The sequence below is a fragment of the Folsomia candida genome, unplaced genomic scaffold (genome assembly GCF_002217175.1).
Source record: "Folsomia candida strain VU population unplaced genomic scaffold, ASM221717v1 Fcan01_Sc005, whole genome shotgun sequence".
Lineage (NCBI taxonomy): Eukaryota > Metazoa > Arthropoda > Collembola > Entomobryomorpha > Isotomidae > Folsomia > Folsomia candida.
In genome coordinates, this window is record NW_019091197.1 from 10785057 (window position 1) to 10798658 (window position 13602).

At 37.3% G+C, this 13602-nt stretch overlaps 1 protein-coding gene, 1 long non-coding RNA gene and 1 other non-coding gene across 4 annotated transcripts; 1 reads left to right on the top strand and 2 right to left on the bottom strand.

The window, feature by feature from the left end:
* Positions 1-44: 44 nt before the first annotated feature.
* Positions 45-1955, bottom strand: LOC118435883 (astacin-like metalloprotease toxin 5). The gene is made up of 4 exons (XM_035852386.1): positions 1788-1955; positions 1569-1709; positions 1116-1412; positions 45-288 (listed from the first exon to the last, which is right to left on the bottom strand). The coding sequence occupies exons 1-4, from the start codon at positions 1948-1950 to the stop codon at positions 68-70; spliced, it is 822 nt and encodes a 273-aa protein (XP_035708279.1). The 5' UTR covers positions 1951-1955; the 3' UTR covers positions 45-67.
* A 1045-nt stretch (positions 1956-3000) lies between these two features.
* LOC118435867 lies at positions 3001-7051 on the top strand. Its single transcript, XR_004835042.1, has 4 exons — positions 3001-3159; positions 3230-3302; positions 6172-6480; positions 6916-7051. It is a non-coding gene; the product is annotated as an uncharacterized LOC118435867 (long non-coding RNA).
* On the bottom strand, positions 6785-9482 carry LOC110849858. Of its 2 annotated transcripts, XR_002547886.2 has the most exons (5): positions 9024-9482; positions 8616-8740; positions 8445-8520; positions 7310-7787; positions 6785-7155 (listed from the first exon to the last, which is right to left on the bottom strand). It is a non-coding gene; the product is annotated as an uncharacterized LOC110849858 (transcript). The 2 variants fall into 2 exon arrangements; XR_004835041.1 differs by having other exon boundaries at positions 8445-8740; positions 9024-9481.
* Between the last annotated feature and the right edge of the window lie 4120 nt (positions 9483-13602).

Here is a 13602-nt window from a genome sequence, read left to right on the forward strand (position 1 = left end):
TAAAATACGATTAGTTTTAAAACATAATGATTTGAAACAAGTTAGTCAATTGATTTGTACCGACATTCTAACAATTATAAAGTATATTAATCCTGTAAATGTCACTCCAATTGAGGCCAGGCTTTCCCCGTGGGTCGTAAATTGGCCGGCCATCCTTGCTTTTCATCGTCGGGCTAATCCCGTCCTTTGAAAAGGCCGTCTCTCCGTAGTGCATGATGCTGTTGATGTCATACCCATTAATCATCCATTCTTGTGATGCAGGCGTTTTCACAAATAGTCGTTCCGATCCTAAAAAATGCGCTAAAATATTTTACCATGGAAACGCGTGCGGTGAACATATAACAGATATGTTTAGAAGAGTGATTTTAATTTGATTTTCAACAAAAATAACTTAAAAAATACAAATGTTCTAATGTCGTTAGTTTGCACTGGTGTTTGTCCGTCTCTGAATTCAGAATTTTTAAATTTGGAGTCTTTGATTTTTTTAGAAGTAGCAAGCTCGTTTGGTGATTTTGAGAAACTTCACCCTTGGGAGAGACACACTCTTAGCAAAACGGTTTCAATATGTGACTTGGTTACAATGTTGACATTGCACGGAAAAAGGTATATGCAAATGGCTAAGAACTTGTAAGAATCGGATAGAAAATCAATTCCGCTCGGTGTCAATATTGTAATCAAGTCACATATTGACACAGACGGTGTTGATTGGATAAAATTTTATTTAGTGTGCAACTTTTGACCCTGAAATTTTCACCTTCTGCGTGACGTTAATTCCTGAGGTATGACTAAAAAAGGAGTTCCCATCGAAAATAGTCTGGACGATTTTTTCTATCAAAGTTTATCCGAGTAACTTTTCAAGTGGGAATTTTGAGCTAAAATTTGAATTTTTTCTAAAAAGTTTGGTTTATAACCGAAAACATAGCCAGCACGCCGAATTTAAAAATGATGGTATAGTATGAAAAGTTAGAAAAGATTGCGGGGTGACATACATAATAGTAGATTCGAAAAAAATTGATTATCCTGCCTAGGGCGACGATTTGGACGGGATTCAAATAAATAAATAAATACATAACTGTATGGACATTCCCTCAAAATACAAATTATTTATGCTTCACCTTTCTGTACATTTTCCCATATAATGTCGATATACTCGTCCCTGTCGATCCTATTGTGCTCATGGTGGAAACCGATGGAGTGACCCAGCTCGTGCACCACAGTTCCGATGAAGAGACAACCCCGCCCCAACTGCAATATTTGCCTTCCCCGTCGCAAATTCCCCACAAAAGTTGAACACCCAGCCGTACCTTGTTCGATGTAAAGGTAGTTCACCTCCGTCGTCCGAGGTACAAATTTCACACAAGTGAAATCCTGATATTGTTGCATAGCGGCCATGACGAGGGGTCTGTGCTGTTCTATGTAAGTTAATTTTGATTAAAGTTTAAGAAATTTTAAAATTTATTTTAAACTTGTATTTTTGTAACTGAAAAGTGTCTATTACCAAAAAAATTGTGAATTTCAAAGTTTATGTTAATTTTTATTTTAAAATTATTAAAATTTATTAAATTTACTGAAAAGGTCATCAATTTCGTACGGAATAATGCCACCATCCCAAAGTCGTTGTGCCGAGGTTATGGCACCTTTTAAAGTCTCATTAGTGAAAAAATCGTCACCATAAAATAACATATCTCCGACTTGAACAATTTTTTCTTCTAGAATTGACAATTCAATTGCACTTCATTTGCTGAAATTTACTCAAGTTTTAAAAATTAAATTAATTCTTGAAATACCAGCATTCCTTTTTCCACAAGTTTTCCCAATTTTCTCACACGGAGAATCCAGCCCTGTACTCCGTATAAGCTTCTCACTTAATAAGACCGAAATTATTATTGGGATCAGGAACATGTTTTTATTTTCGGCGTTTAATTCTGTGTCCTGCACATATGTAACCATGCAGCTCCACGACTACAGAACAAACAAAGAAAAAGTAAAGGTACTTTTCACAGTAGCGATTGTACATAAAATATGTACAAGTGTATAAAAATTTGTGTATATAATTTACAAGGGATCCTTCCCAAGGTGTCCATCGAATTAAGGGTCGATACCTACACAAAAATGTGCGCAATACATTACTTTTTCGGTGAACTGAAGGAATTTCCGTGTAAAATTCACTTCTCGTCAAGTTGTGACGATGTTTGTGACGAGCGGTTGACCATCGAGTGCCGTGTGAGTGGAAGGAGTTCGATCCCTCCGCTCATTCTCTCTGTTTGTTTACATTTTTGACTTAAAAATTCAGCTTCAAAACCAAGAAATAATTTTATAACTTGTAGGTTTCAGAATTTCAAAAAAATTTGGAATTTTGACAAAAATTTTGATAAAATACCGAAATTTTGAATTTGAAGAAAAAAATTCCGTCCAAAACCATAAATTTTTCTAAATTTTATTTTTTTTAATTCTGATTCTTTTCAAATTTTCGATATTTCATCAAATTTTTGTCAAAATTTCAAATTTTTTTCAAATTCCGATACCTAAAAGTTATAAAATTATTTCTTGGTTTTGAAGCTCAATTTTTAAGTCAAAAATGAATTTTACACGGAAATTCCTTCAGTTCACCGAAAAAGTAATGTATTGTGCTTGTTTTGGTATAGGTGTCGACCCTTAACTCGATGGACACCTCGGAAGGTCCCCTTGTTAGTGTATATAAATTTATTGTAATTAAGCCATTGAACAAATTCCAGATAAATTAAGTCAAACCATGTCTGGCCCAGAAAACCGTGACATACATCCTTCCTTTTGTTATGAAACGTATTTACATATTGCTTTCAGCAAAAGTAAGCCAGGTTCAACAATGTATGTATGTATGCACTGGTAAACAGATGTATGTACCCAAAATGGCGTTCTAGGTAATTACTAAATGTAATCATTTGTGACAAGTATGAAGGTTAACAACCTCTAAATGCAGTCACTAAAGTTTACTCGAGTTCCATTCCTGCTGCCATGACACGGTTCTCACTTCCCTACACAACCGCCGAACATTAATAAAATTCTTGCCGCCGCCCATAGTGGCACCGGTGTTGACTTGTGGTACAGATATTATATTTGAATTTGCATCATAGACTCATGCACGATAGAGTCGAGTCGGTTATCCAACTTTTGGATAAGGTATTCATCCAAACCCAATCTGAATTTGTGTATTTTTTAAGTGAAAAATTCTGTTTCGTTTCGGTTGGAGGTTGCCATGTAATATGCAGACTCATTATGCTAGCTGAGGCGTAAATCAACACTGAACTTATCGCATCTATTCAGTAAGTACATAATTATGTCTCATTGTTGATATCGGAAAAAATATGAAGCAAATTTTGACCCCCCAAAGCAAAAAATCAAATTTTGTCTCAAAAGCCATTTTACTCCACTCAAATTATATAAATTGGATGGCTGATGCGATGCACCAATCCAATGGTGAGAATATTCTGTAGTTTACATATTTTACTGAACATGATCGCCCGTTTTATTACAGCATTAAATTCATTCACTGCTGCTTATAATGTAGTTTGATAATGTTCATACATATATGAGTACAAACGTATAATGTTGGACCTTATTATTCATGTTCCAATAAGTCAAAAGAGAAGTAAAATATTTACAAAATCCACACGTGGATTACAAAGTCCGACTAGATAATATGTAATTGGTGTGAGTGGGTACTACATAGTGAAACCATTAGCTGACTGTGTTCTGAACACGTGTCTACTTAAGTGTAAAGAGAAACTAATAAGACAAATGTCTAAGGCTAGAATGAAATATGTATTTCTAACGTCGTTGGTGAATTAAATAGATAATAGTGGGAATCAATTTTTCGACAAAACATTCCATAACGGTTGTTCAATACTGGTATTTTAAGAAGTTTAAAATTATTTTCTTTGAAACACATTTCTTCGTTAGAAATATCTAATGTACAACTTTCAAATGTTGCTTCATATGTTTATATACATGTATATATCTGATATATTCCTACAAACCGTATTAAAGAATGTATTTTAAATTAAGAGACAGTTATACGAAAACAATTATAGCTCCATCAATTTTTGTAGCAATTTAAAAACAATTGCATATGTTTATCAGCAAGGAGTAATGTCTTAAATAAAATTAGGGTCGCAGAACTGCCAGGCCCCCTTCGGTGACAAACTCGATTTATGTCTCAGAATTCTACGTGATTTTTCAACCTACGACTTTCACAACTTTTATGTTGACGTATTGCCACCTGTTTTAGAAATCTCTGGAAATATTTGACTTTTTTATTAACTTGCAATATCTGGAGTTGGATTATGTCCAGAATTATTTTATTGGACACAGTTTGCATAAATTGGAAGGAATTTCATTTTTTTTGTCCAAAATCAATATTTGAGTTTGGGCGTGGCTGGCGTCGCTGTACGACCAATGGAGGCATAAAGTTGTACATCGTCGGAAAACTTGAAGCCCTGTGTATAATCGAGGACATAGATCTTTGGAATATTTTCGTTTTTGAGAAAGCTACAAATAATATTACAGCCATACTTTTTGAGAACTTTGTAAAGCACAGTCACACTTTTTGTCTATTCTCATCTTTCAACCCAATGTTTTCTTAACTTATCCATAACCGATAAATCCATGGTATATGTCTATTGAAAGCAAATATATTGGGCTACTAAAAATACTTTTCTCTAAAAAATATGTCAACGCGAGTATCGCGAATTTTCGCACTTTGTCTCTTAATTTAAAATACATTCTTTAGTTTAGGGGAACTAGTAACATTTGGAAAATCTACATATATTCATGTAAATATTACGAGAAGTTTTAAAGATAGTATCTAACCACATACATAAATGTACGTGCAGAAAATAATTTCTACGAATTTCCAATAAATGTTTAATTCTTTCGTTTTATTGTTCTTAAAATAGAGAAATCTGGTCAAATTTCAAAATGCCCAAAATGCCCTACTTTCAAAATGCCGAGCAAATTCGACAAATGCTTATATGCCCTGGGCATCTGCATCAGCACAACTCGATTTGCACGTACCATAAATGAATGTTTTTGCACCAAATATTTTGCGCCCGACAGTTACTTATCACGTTATCAACACGAGTATAGCTCGCAGTTCGCACCGTACGTGGGAATAAATAACCATTGCATGTTTTTGGAATGAACACAAATTAAGAAGTATGTATGCAGATTCATATTTATCATGCTTCTCCCCGTGTTCGAGGTAAATTGTATATTGAAGTGGTGCTTATCCGAGGACAACGAGGGACACTACGTGCATGTGTACTATTTATAACATAATCAATCAATTTTGTTTTGATGAGAAGACAACCAACTTAACAAGTTTGGTTGAATTATTGCCATGTTATTTGCACACGAAGCATGTTTTGTAAGGTGGAGACTCCACCTTGGAGTGCAATATGAAGGGTTCGCAAACTATTTTTTGCAGTCTGCCTTATTTTTGGGCCGGTGAGGTATTTTTCATTATAAAAGTGCGTTAAGTACATGTATGTAAATGAGAGGTTCATTTATTACTCAGGTGATCATACATAAGCTGTAAGACAACTACAGTTTTCCTTAATTAAATACATATTTATGTATGTATGTAATTACTTGAAATACAAGCCAGTCAAGCTGGCTTATGAACAGCTGACTTATCTCCGGTGGCCACCACCACCAACCAATCGCCGTCACTAACGCATCCGTCGCCAACAGACATTTGCCCTTGGAAGACGAATGTAGATGTGAAGTTACATAAAATTTGTGATGAGCTAAAGATTTGGATATGAGCAAACCAGTATTTGTTAAAATGCGATATGCACGAAATAACCGCAAGATATTGTTTTATTGCATATATGCGCCATCTGGCGGAGAATCCCTAAAAGTATTTGTAGTTCAAGGGGTTAGCCGTCAGGTGGCGCCAAATTTCTCACATTCCTTCCATTTCAAAAAAGGCACAAGAAATCAAACACTGGCTCAAAATTTACTTTATTGCCGAGTAAATCTTACTTAGCAGATTTTACTTATTTTAGTTTAGAACAAATTTAGTTAGGATATCATATATTTATAGTCTCTTCTCTTTGGAACCCTCATATTCCAAATCTGCACTTCTATTGTGAACTTAGCTGATTAACGCTGTCACTCTTTACTCGACAGGAATGCCACGTTGGCCTAATTGCACTTACCACACGTATATAAAGCCGAGTATACATACGGGATGCTCCATCGTAACTTGCTCTTGCTCCGGGGAACCAGAATGACCTCATTTTCGACATTTTCCATAATCCTGGCTGCATTTTGCAGCGTTCAAAGTCAAAACTATCGCCAGGTGTTGGAAAAGTCGCTGCTCTTTTATGAAGGACAGCGGAGTGGAAGACTTCCCGCAAATAATCTCCCCTTGGAGGGGAGATTCCATGTTGGAGGATGGCGATGGTGACGTAGATTTGACTGGGGGATATTTCGACGGTGAGATATTTGTTAAACATGACTGGCTAAATTATAAAATGAGCTTCATAAGCCCATATTCGTGCTAGGATTATGGTTGTTAATATATATGTCATTTGTGGACATGTCATAAATGTCCAGTATGTCTGACATTTTGACACAAAAGCCGTCAGTATTTCTCAAAGTGTCAATATGTCGTAACATGTCATGACACATTGGCGTTGACATTTTGAACATTTTGGACATTTACAAAAATTCACAAAACTGCCCTCTAGTTGGAATGAAAATGGCTGGTTAGGAGTGGCAACTCCACTCTGTCCAACTGTTTTTCGAATATAAATAAACCACACTTTATTCCACTAAACAAATTAATTACAATGCCCATCAGATCAATTCTAGCCTAGTTTTTTAAGTCAAACTTTTTTGATAAAATATTTTTGTTGATTGATTTAATAGCTGGAGACCACGTAAAGTTCAATTTCCCCCAGGCCTGGGCCCTCTCGACGATTGCGATGCGCGAAAACAAAATCCCGCACGGATGCCAAGACATTAACAACCTTTTTAACTAACCCAGATCCGTACACGTCAATTATAAATCTTGGAATGAAACAATACCTTCTAACTGATTTAGTAACGCAATAAGATACACAAATGCTAGCGAGACCGTAAAGAAATCTAGGCAGGAGCGGGAACCCCCTGCAAAAAAGACTTATTGTCATGACGAATTTCGTACGTACCATTATTATCTTTAACATCATTATTAGATTGAGTTATACCAAAATAAATTAACAAAAAGACAAGAACTATGCCAGAAAACAAAATTAATCCATAAACAATTTCTTTGGAATACCTTCCTAAGAGTGTTCCTCGGTTTCGCATCTCATTTTGAATTTCTTGAATCCACTCAGTCCCAGAATTCTTCTGGATTGCAGTCATTAGTTCGGTTCTCGGCTCTGGGTCCCACCCATTCGACGAACACGTCCGGATTGAACCATGGATTACTTCACGACAAGGAATAATTCCGAATTGTTGGACGAATGCGGAATTAATTTTCCACCAGGTGTTATCCGACAGGTTGTCGCAGTGAGAAATGTAAAGGATTGTGGGAACTTTGTCGTTGAATAGGTATTGCCGTTCCTTTATGGACAAAGCGTCAAGGGCGGATGTAACACGGCCCTTTCTCAAAGTGTAGATTATGCAGGTGGGAATAGACGGGTTGAGGTTGGCCAAGGTTTCCTCAATGCGACCAATCTGCATTTCTTCAACGGTTTGGTTTTCGTCATGGTTACCCAACTCTAGAAGATTTTTTAGGCTAGTCGTCCCAGATTCTGGAGAGAGGTAGGATAAAATTAGACATAATTGGCAATTGTATGTTGGTATTAGTCAAGCAAGAAAAGTTTGTACGTCAAATTCGCATAACTCTCAATGCTTTATGATCTCTAATACAATTGTGTGAGCTGGTGGTTAATTACTCTTCGATGTTTTCCAAATATAAATAGTACGATACAATCTCTACAAATTATGACAAAAATCAAGATATCCTGACAGTTGTGGAAATTTGAGGTAAAGTTGTCTAAAAAAAACTTTGGCTCCCCAACATTTGGCTTTCGTCTCATCTCACGAGTAGTGAGATGAGATGAGATGAAAATAAAGTGTTGGGTGACAAAATAACAATTTTTAAATTATAATTTATTGTTGATATGTTAAAAAATAATCTTCACACATGTATTAAGATGCAAGTATTGTTTAGTTACTCTAATTATACAGAGTGTAGATGTGTATGTAGTAGAACCTTCAATAAAGACTTATCATAATTATTCATTTGTGAGGCTAATAGCACTATTGAATTATTCAAGTAATTGTAAGTTTACTGAAATACGATTAAATATCAACCCAAAAACCTTTATAAACTATCAATTACACAACTACTCCATCCAAATTATATATATCAATATAATTATTTTAAAGTTTAACAGAAAACCTACCATTTAAATAATTCAAGCATTAAAAGAATCCCAGGAGTGCATTTTGGTAGGTCGTTCACCTTACAACTTCCAGGACCTATAAAATACAGAATTTCCAAAAAGAAACCTTACAATCGGTTAAAGAATCAAACAAAAACTTCTTCCTTGCGGTTGTGGTTTTGGTGGATGAACCTTAACCCTGGCGCATGGACATGTTTCCTAATCCAAAATAAAATTTTCTCCCGTGTTTCTCTCCGCAGTCGGATAATTTCATCCCGCATATCCCCCGAGATTTTTTAGGCTAGTCGTCCCAGATTCTGGAGAGAGGTAGGATAAAATTAGACATAATTGGCAATTGTATGTTGGTATTAGTCAAGCAAGAAAAGTTTGTACGTCAAATTCGCATAACTCTCAATGCCTTATGATCTCTAATACAATTGTGTGAGCTGGTGGTTAATTACTCTTCGATGTTTTCCAAATATAAATAGTACGATACAATCTCTACAAATTATGACAAAAATCAAGATATCCTGACAGTTGTGGAAATTTGAGGTAAAGTTGTCTAAAAAAAACTTCTCCAAATTCTACATAAGGACTTACTTGGTAAACCGCAAACAAGGATGTGAATCATTCCGGGGAAATATAACGTTGACGTGTTTAAAGGAATAACTGTCTGCGGCCTTATTTATCAAAGGGATCGAGGAAACTGTAAATGTGAAATAGACATTCAAAAACAGACGTTGTCACAAATAATTTTGCCTAGTCGTTGTGATTAGGAAGAGATGTAAAGGATGGTTTGATGATTAGTTTTTTCTCAGTTGTGTAAAATGTGAGCGAATTGCAAGACGTCAATGAACCGTAAAATTGGCCGTTGTGAACATAAATAAGGGAATTGTTGGTGAGGACGGACACTTCTTATCATTTTGTGTACACTTACCCAGGTCACATATTTATTTATCTATTTGTATCCTAATCGGTTAAAAAGTATGTATGTATTTGACTATACCTGATTTGAGGAATGGTTGATGTCCCAGCAAACAATGCAAGTTATTCACCTATGGTGAACCTTTTCATAGCTTATCCATATGTACACAGACATATGTGAGTACACACAACATGCAAACTTCTCTCTTGTTTATTGAGAACAGGAATTGGTTACTTCCATGTAGATTGCGAAACGATTCTTGCAAATTATTATTTTGTCAGGTGGTATTTAACATAATATAAGCGGTTCTTTCCAGGTCGTAAATATGATTGCTTGTTAACCTAGTAATATTTAAGACAGAGTCACATTCAATCAAGAAAAAATTAGCTCGGAAGGCTTGAATTGTAAGTGTTTCGCACTTAATCCACATTCAAGTAACCAATCCCTGTCCACAATAAAAAAACATGAAAAGTTGTACATGCAAAAACTTGCAAAAACTGGGATATTTTTTAACGGATTGGGATACATATGTACATATTTACGTACGAATAAATAAATACTTACATATGTGGCATCGGCTAGAACATATAAATTGATAAACTATTTCTGTCCTCGTTAAGAATTTATGTTCACAACGGACTATTTTGAGGTTCATTCACGTTTTCAATTTGCCAAGATTAACATCAAAATTGGCGACTTGTTTTTTTTCAGTTGTATTCAACTAACTATTGCGATTCGAAACGAATCATAGAATGGAATACTTTATAATAAATATGAGACGGATGCGCTTGGCGAGGATAATTGCAATAATCAATATGACAAATTGGTAATGGCATTAAAAGTTAGTCAAATTATGATACATTATCTTTACAATGAGCCAAGACATAATTGCTAGTATATGTTCCGTTCTGGCACTCGAGTAGAACACCCACGCACGCATACCCTATATTTTACACGAAAAACCCCAAAAAAAAACCCAACCTAACAACCAATTTCCATCCCTTCACCCACCTTCCCACCCCAACCTAACCTTACGCAAAAGTAAGACACACCCTAAAAAATACTCTAAACCTAACCGAACCTAACATAACCTAACCTAACCTTACCTAAGGGTCTGGGGTGGGGTCAAAGTCGAAACACAAATGTCCAAATCTAAATGAACGACCTTCAACCCATCACATCTCTACAACCTCAAGTCGTATCATCAAACTGAAATAACAAAACCTGTCCGGGAAAACCCCAGCTAACCAATAAAACCCTTAAAACCGAGTCCCGCCCCCTCACTACCCGTCAAACGACGAAAAACCTAACCAAACCACCAAATTCACCCCTCATCAACTTCCCAACCCCCATATCTCGCTACCCAAACCACCTCACATACATACCAAAATTTGTCGACTAGCATCTCAACTAACCAATTCAATCGCTAAACACAAGTCGCGCCGATACACTTTTCCTATAAACCCCATTTTTCCACATTTCACCAAATTGGCCCATACCCACCTTCAACCCATCACATCTCGCCATCCAAACCCCCCACCACCCAACATGGATACCAAAATTTGTCGACTAGGACCCAAACTAATCAATTCAGTCGCCAAACAAAAGTCGCGCCGAACAAATACACCAAAAAATCAAAAACACCCAATTTTACCCAATTTTACCCAGCCTCACCTTCCAGCCCCAACATCTCGGAAACCAAACGTCCCCCGACCAAAACTCACTTAACCTTTTTTGTTGGCAAGGTTTCAAACTACAAAACAAAACCCTCAAAACCTTACCAGCACCAACTCACTACCCGCCAAAAAACAAATCAACCCAACACGTTCAAACCCGCCCTATTTCGACCTTCTAAACCCCATATCTCCACAACCAAACGTCGCCCCACCTCAAATAATAACCCTAAACTGTCGCCCATCACCCAATCTTTACTTTCCAAACAACCTCACCCCCAGTTGCACCTATACAAAACCAAACAAAACCAAACCAATATCCTTGTCTCTCTTAAACATCCAAACAAGACAGACCTGCTCCACCAGCCAAACCTAAAAATCAACCTAAACCCTCCAAACTTTTACACACCATCCAATCAACCCCCCTGAACCCTACGATGGCCCCCTTTGTCCCCCGCACCGCCGGGATGTGGCTGTGCACGCACTGTGCACGCTGGGTTTTTCCCTCCCGTACAAGTTGCGCTTATTGCGACCAGCCAAGGGCCGAGGGCGCTCAAGTAAGTTCCTTGCCTAACCCCCAACCCCCACAACCCATTCCTATCCCACAACCACGCCAACAAGCCCCCCTCAACCCCCCACAACCCATTCCAATCCCTCAACCCTCTGGGAGCGGCGGTCCTCTTGTTCTTGCCGCACCAGCCTTTCAATTCCCAAACAATCCCCGCAAATTCGAAAAACAGGTGTCTTCCACCCCTATTCACAACCCTGAAATAATCTGCCCAAACTGCAGAACCTCCAATTATTCAACCCGACCAGGTTGCAGATTATGCCTCCGAAAACTACCAAAATAAATCACAACCCTACCTCCAACCCTTAAACCCCAAACCTAACCCAACCCTACAAAACTCTTCCTCTCTTCGACTATTCAACAAATCTACTTTAAATAAATGAATTAAACCCACCAAAAAATGGAATCAATTAACCCCGCATAAAAAAAACCTCTCCATAAAAAAAAACCAAAAAATACAAAAAAAATATCCCAAATGAATTAACCCATAATTATCTAACCCTACGTGACATAAATTAAAACCACATTAAAAAAAAAATCAACTAAATCTAACCATTAATCAACTTTTCCATCAATTACAAAACCAAAAAAATCAATCAATTAACTAAAAAAACCCCCCATCCCAATTATACAAAAACAAACCTCTTTATTACCCCAAAACCCTTAAAAATCAAATCAACTTAATAAAAAAAACCCTTTTTAAACCCTCCATTAATTATAAACTAGAACGTTTCAATAAATTTACCCCACCCTACCCCACCTAAACTACATTTTTTCCCAAAAAAAAAAAAAAAACCACCAAATTTAAATAAACTAGCCAAATTAATTACAACCCAAACCCCCCAGCCCGAAATATAAACCCTAACCTAACCAATTTTTTCCAAACTACATCAAAATTAACCAAACCAAACCCTCTAGATTCCCCCTTTCTAACACAACTAGGACACGCTTTCCCCAAATTTCTAGGACACATTTTCCCCATTTTCTTAATCTAACCTAACCTTCGCTCGCTTCGCTCGCTTAATTTACATCAATATCCCATTACACCACATGTTGTCACAGCTATATTAAATCTTTTAACCCTTACCTAGAGTCTAAAACCCACAAAATCACGCATACCCTATATTTTACACGAAAAACCCCCCCAAAAAAACCCAACCTAACAACCAATTTCCATCCCTTCACTCACCTTCCCACCCCAACCTAACCTCACACAAAAGTAAGACACACCCTAAAAAATACTCTAAACCTAACCTAACCTAACCTAACCATCCCAGTCTGTCATATCTACCAGCCTAGTCTGCTATTGGCAATGACAGGGCCACTGACAGTTTGTCTGGCACTCACTTGGCTCTGCCATCTTTACCAGCCTAGTCCGCCATTGGCAATGATCTGCATTGGCAACCACACCCAAACGACAATCCATCAAATAACTACTCCCAGATAACCACCGTGAGGCAGCCACAGCCTGATAACCACCAGCAGGCCGCCACACCCCGATAACCACCATGCAGCAGACATACCCCGATAACCACTTTCAATCTTGTTTAGTGCAAACATGTGCACACTAAACACAAACAGTTCACGACATGAGAAGACGATCTTGTTTAGTGCAAACATGTGCACACTAAACACAAACAGTTCACGACATGAGAAGACGATCATGTTTAGTGCAAACATGTGCACACTAAACACAAACAGTTCACGACATGAGAAGACGATCATGTTTAGTGCAAACATGTGCACACTAAACACAAACAGTTCACGACATGAGGCGACGATCTTGTTTGGTGCAAACATGTGCACACTAAACACAAACAGTCCATGACATGAACGTTCGAATCGAATCTTGTTACCTAACTGCCCCTCCTATCTGGGGGTACAGCCACCCACCCCCAGATAACCACCACCCCCAGATAACCGCCATCCCTAGATAACCACCCACCCCCAGATAACCACCCACCCCCAGATAACCACCCACCCCCAGATAACCACCACCCCCAGATAACCATC

Excerpts from the sequence above, each read along its gene's own strand:
- LOC118435883 (XM_035852386.1), bottom strand. The coding sequence starts at position 1,950 with ATGGTTACATATGTGCAGGACACAGAATTAAACGCCGAAAATAAAAAC. Across the intron at positions 1,710-1,787 it reads TTGTGGAAAAAGGAATGCTG|AAGAAAAAATTGTTCAAGTC; the intron begins GTATTTCAAGAA and ends TGTCAATTCTAG. Across the intron at positions 289-1,115 it reads ATGGGAAAATGTACAGAAAG|GATCGGAACGACTATTTGTG; the intron begins GTGAAGCATAAA and ends CGCATTTTTTAG.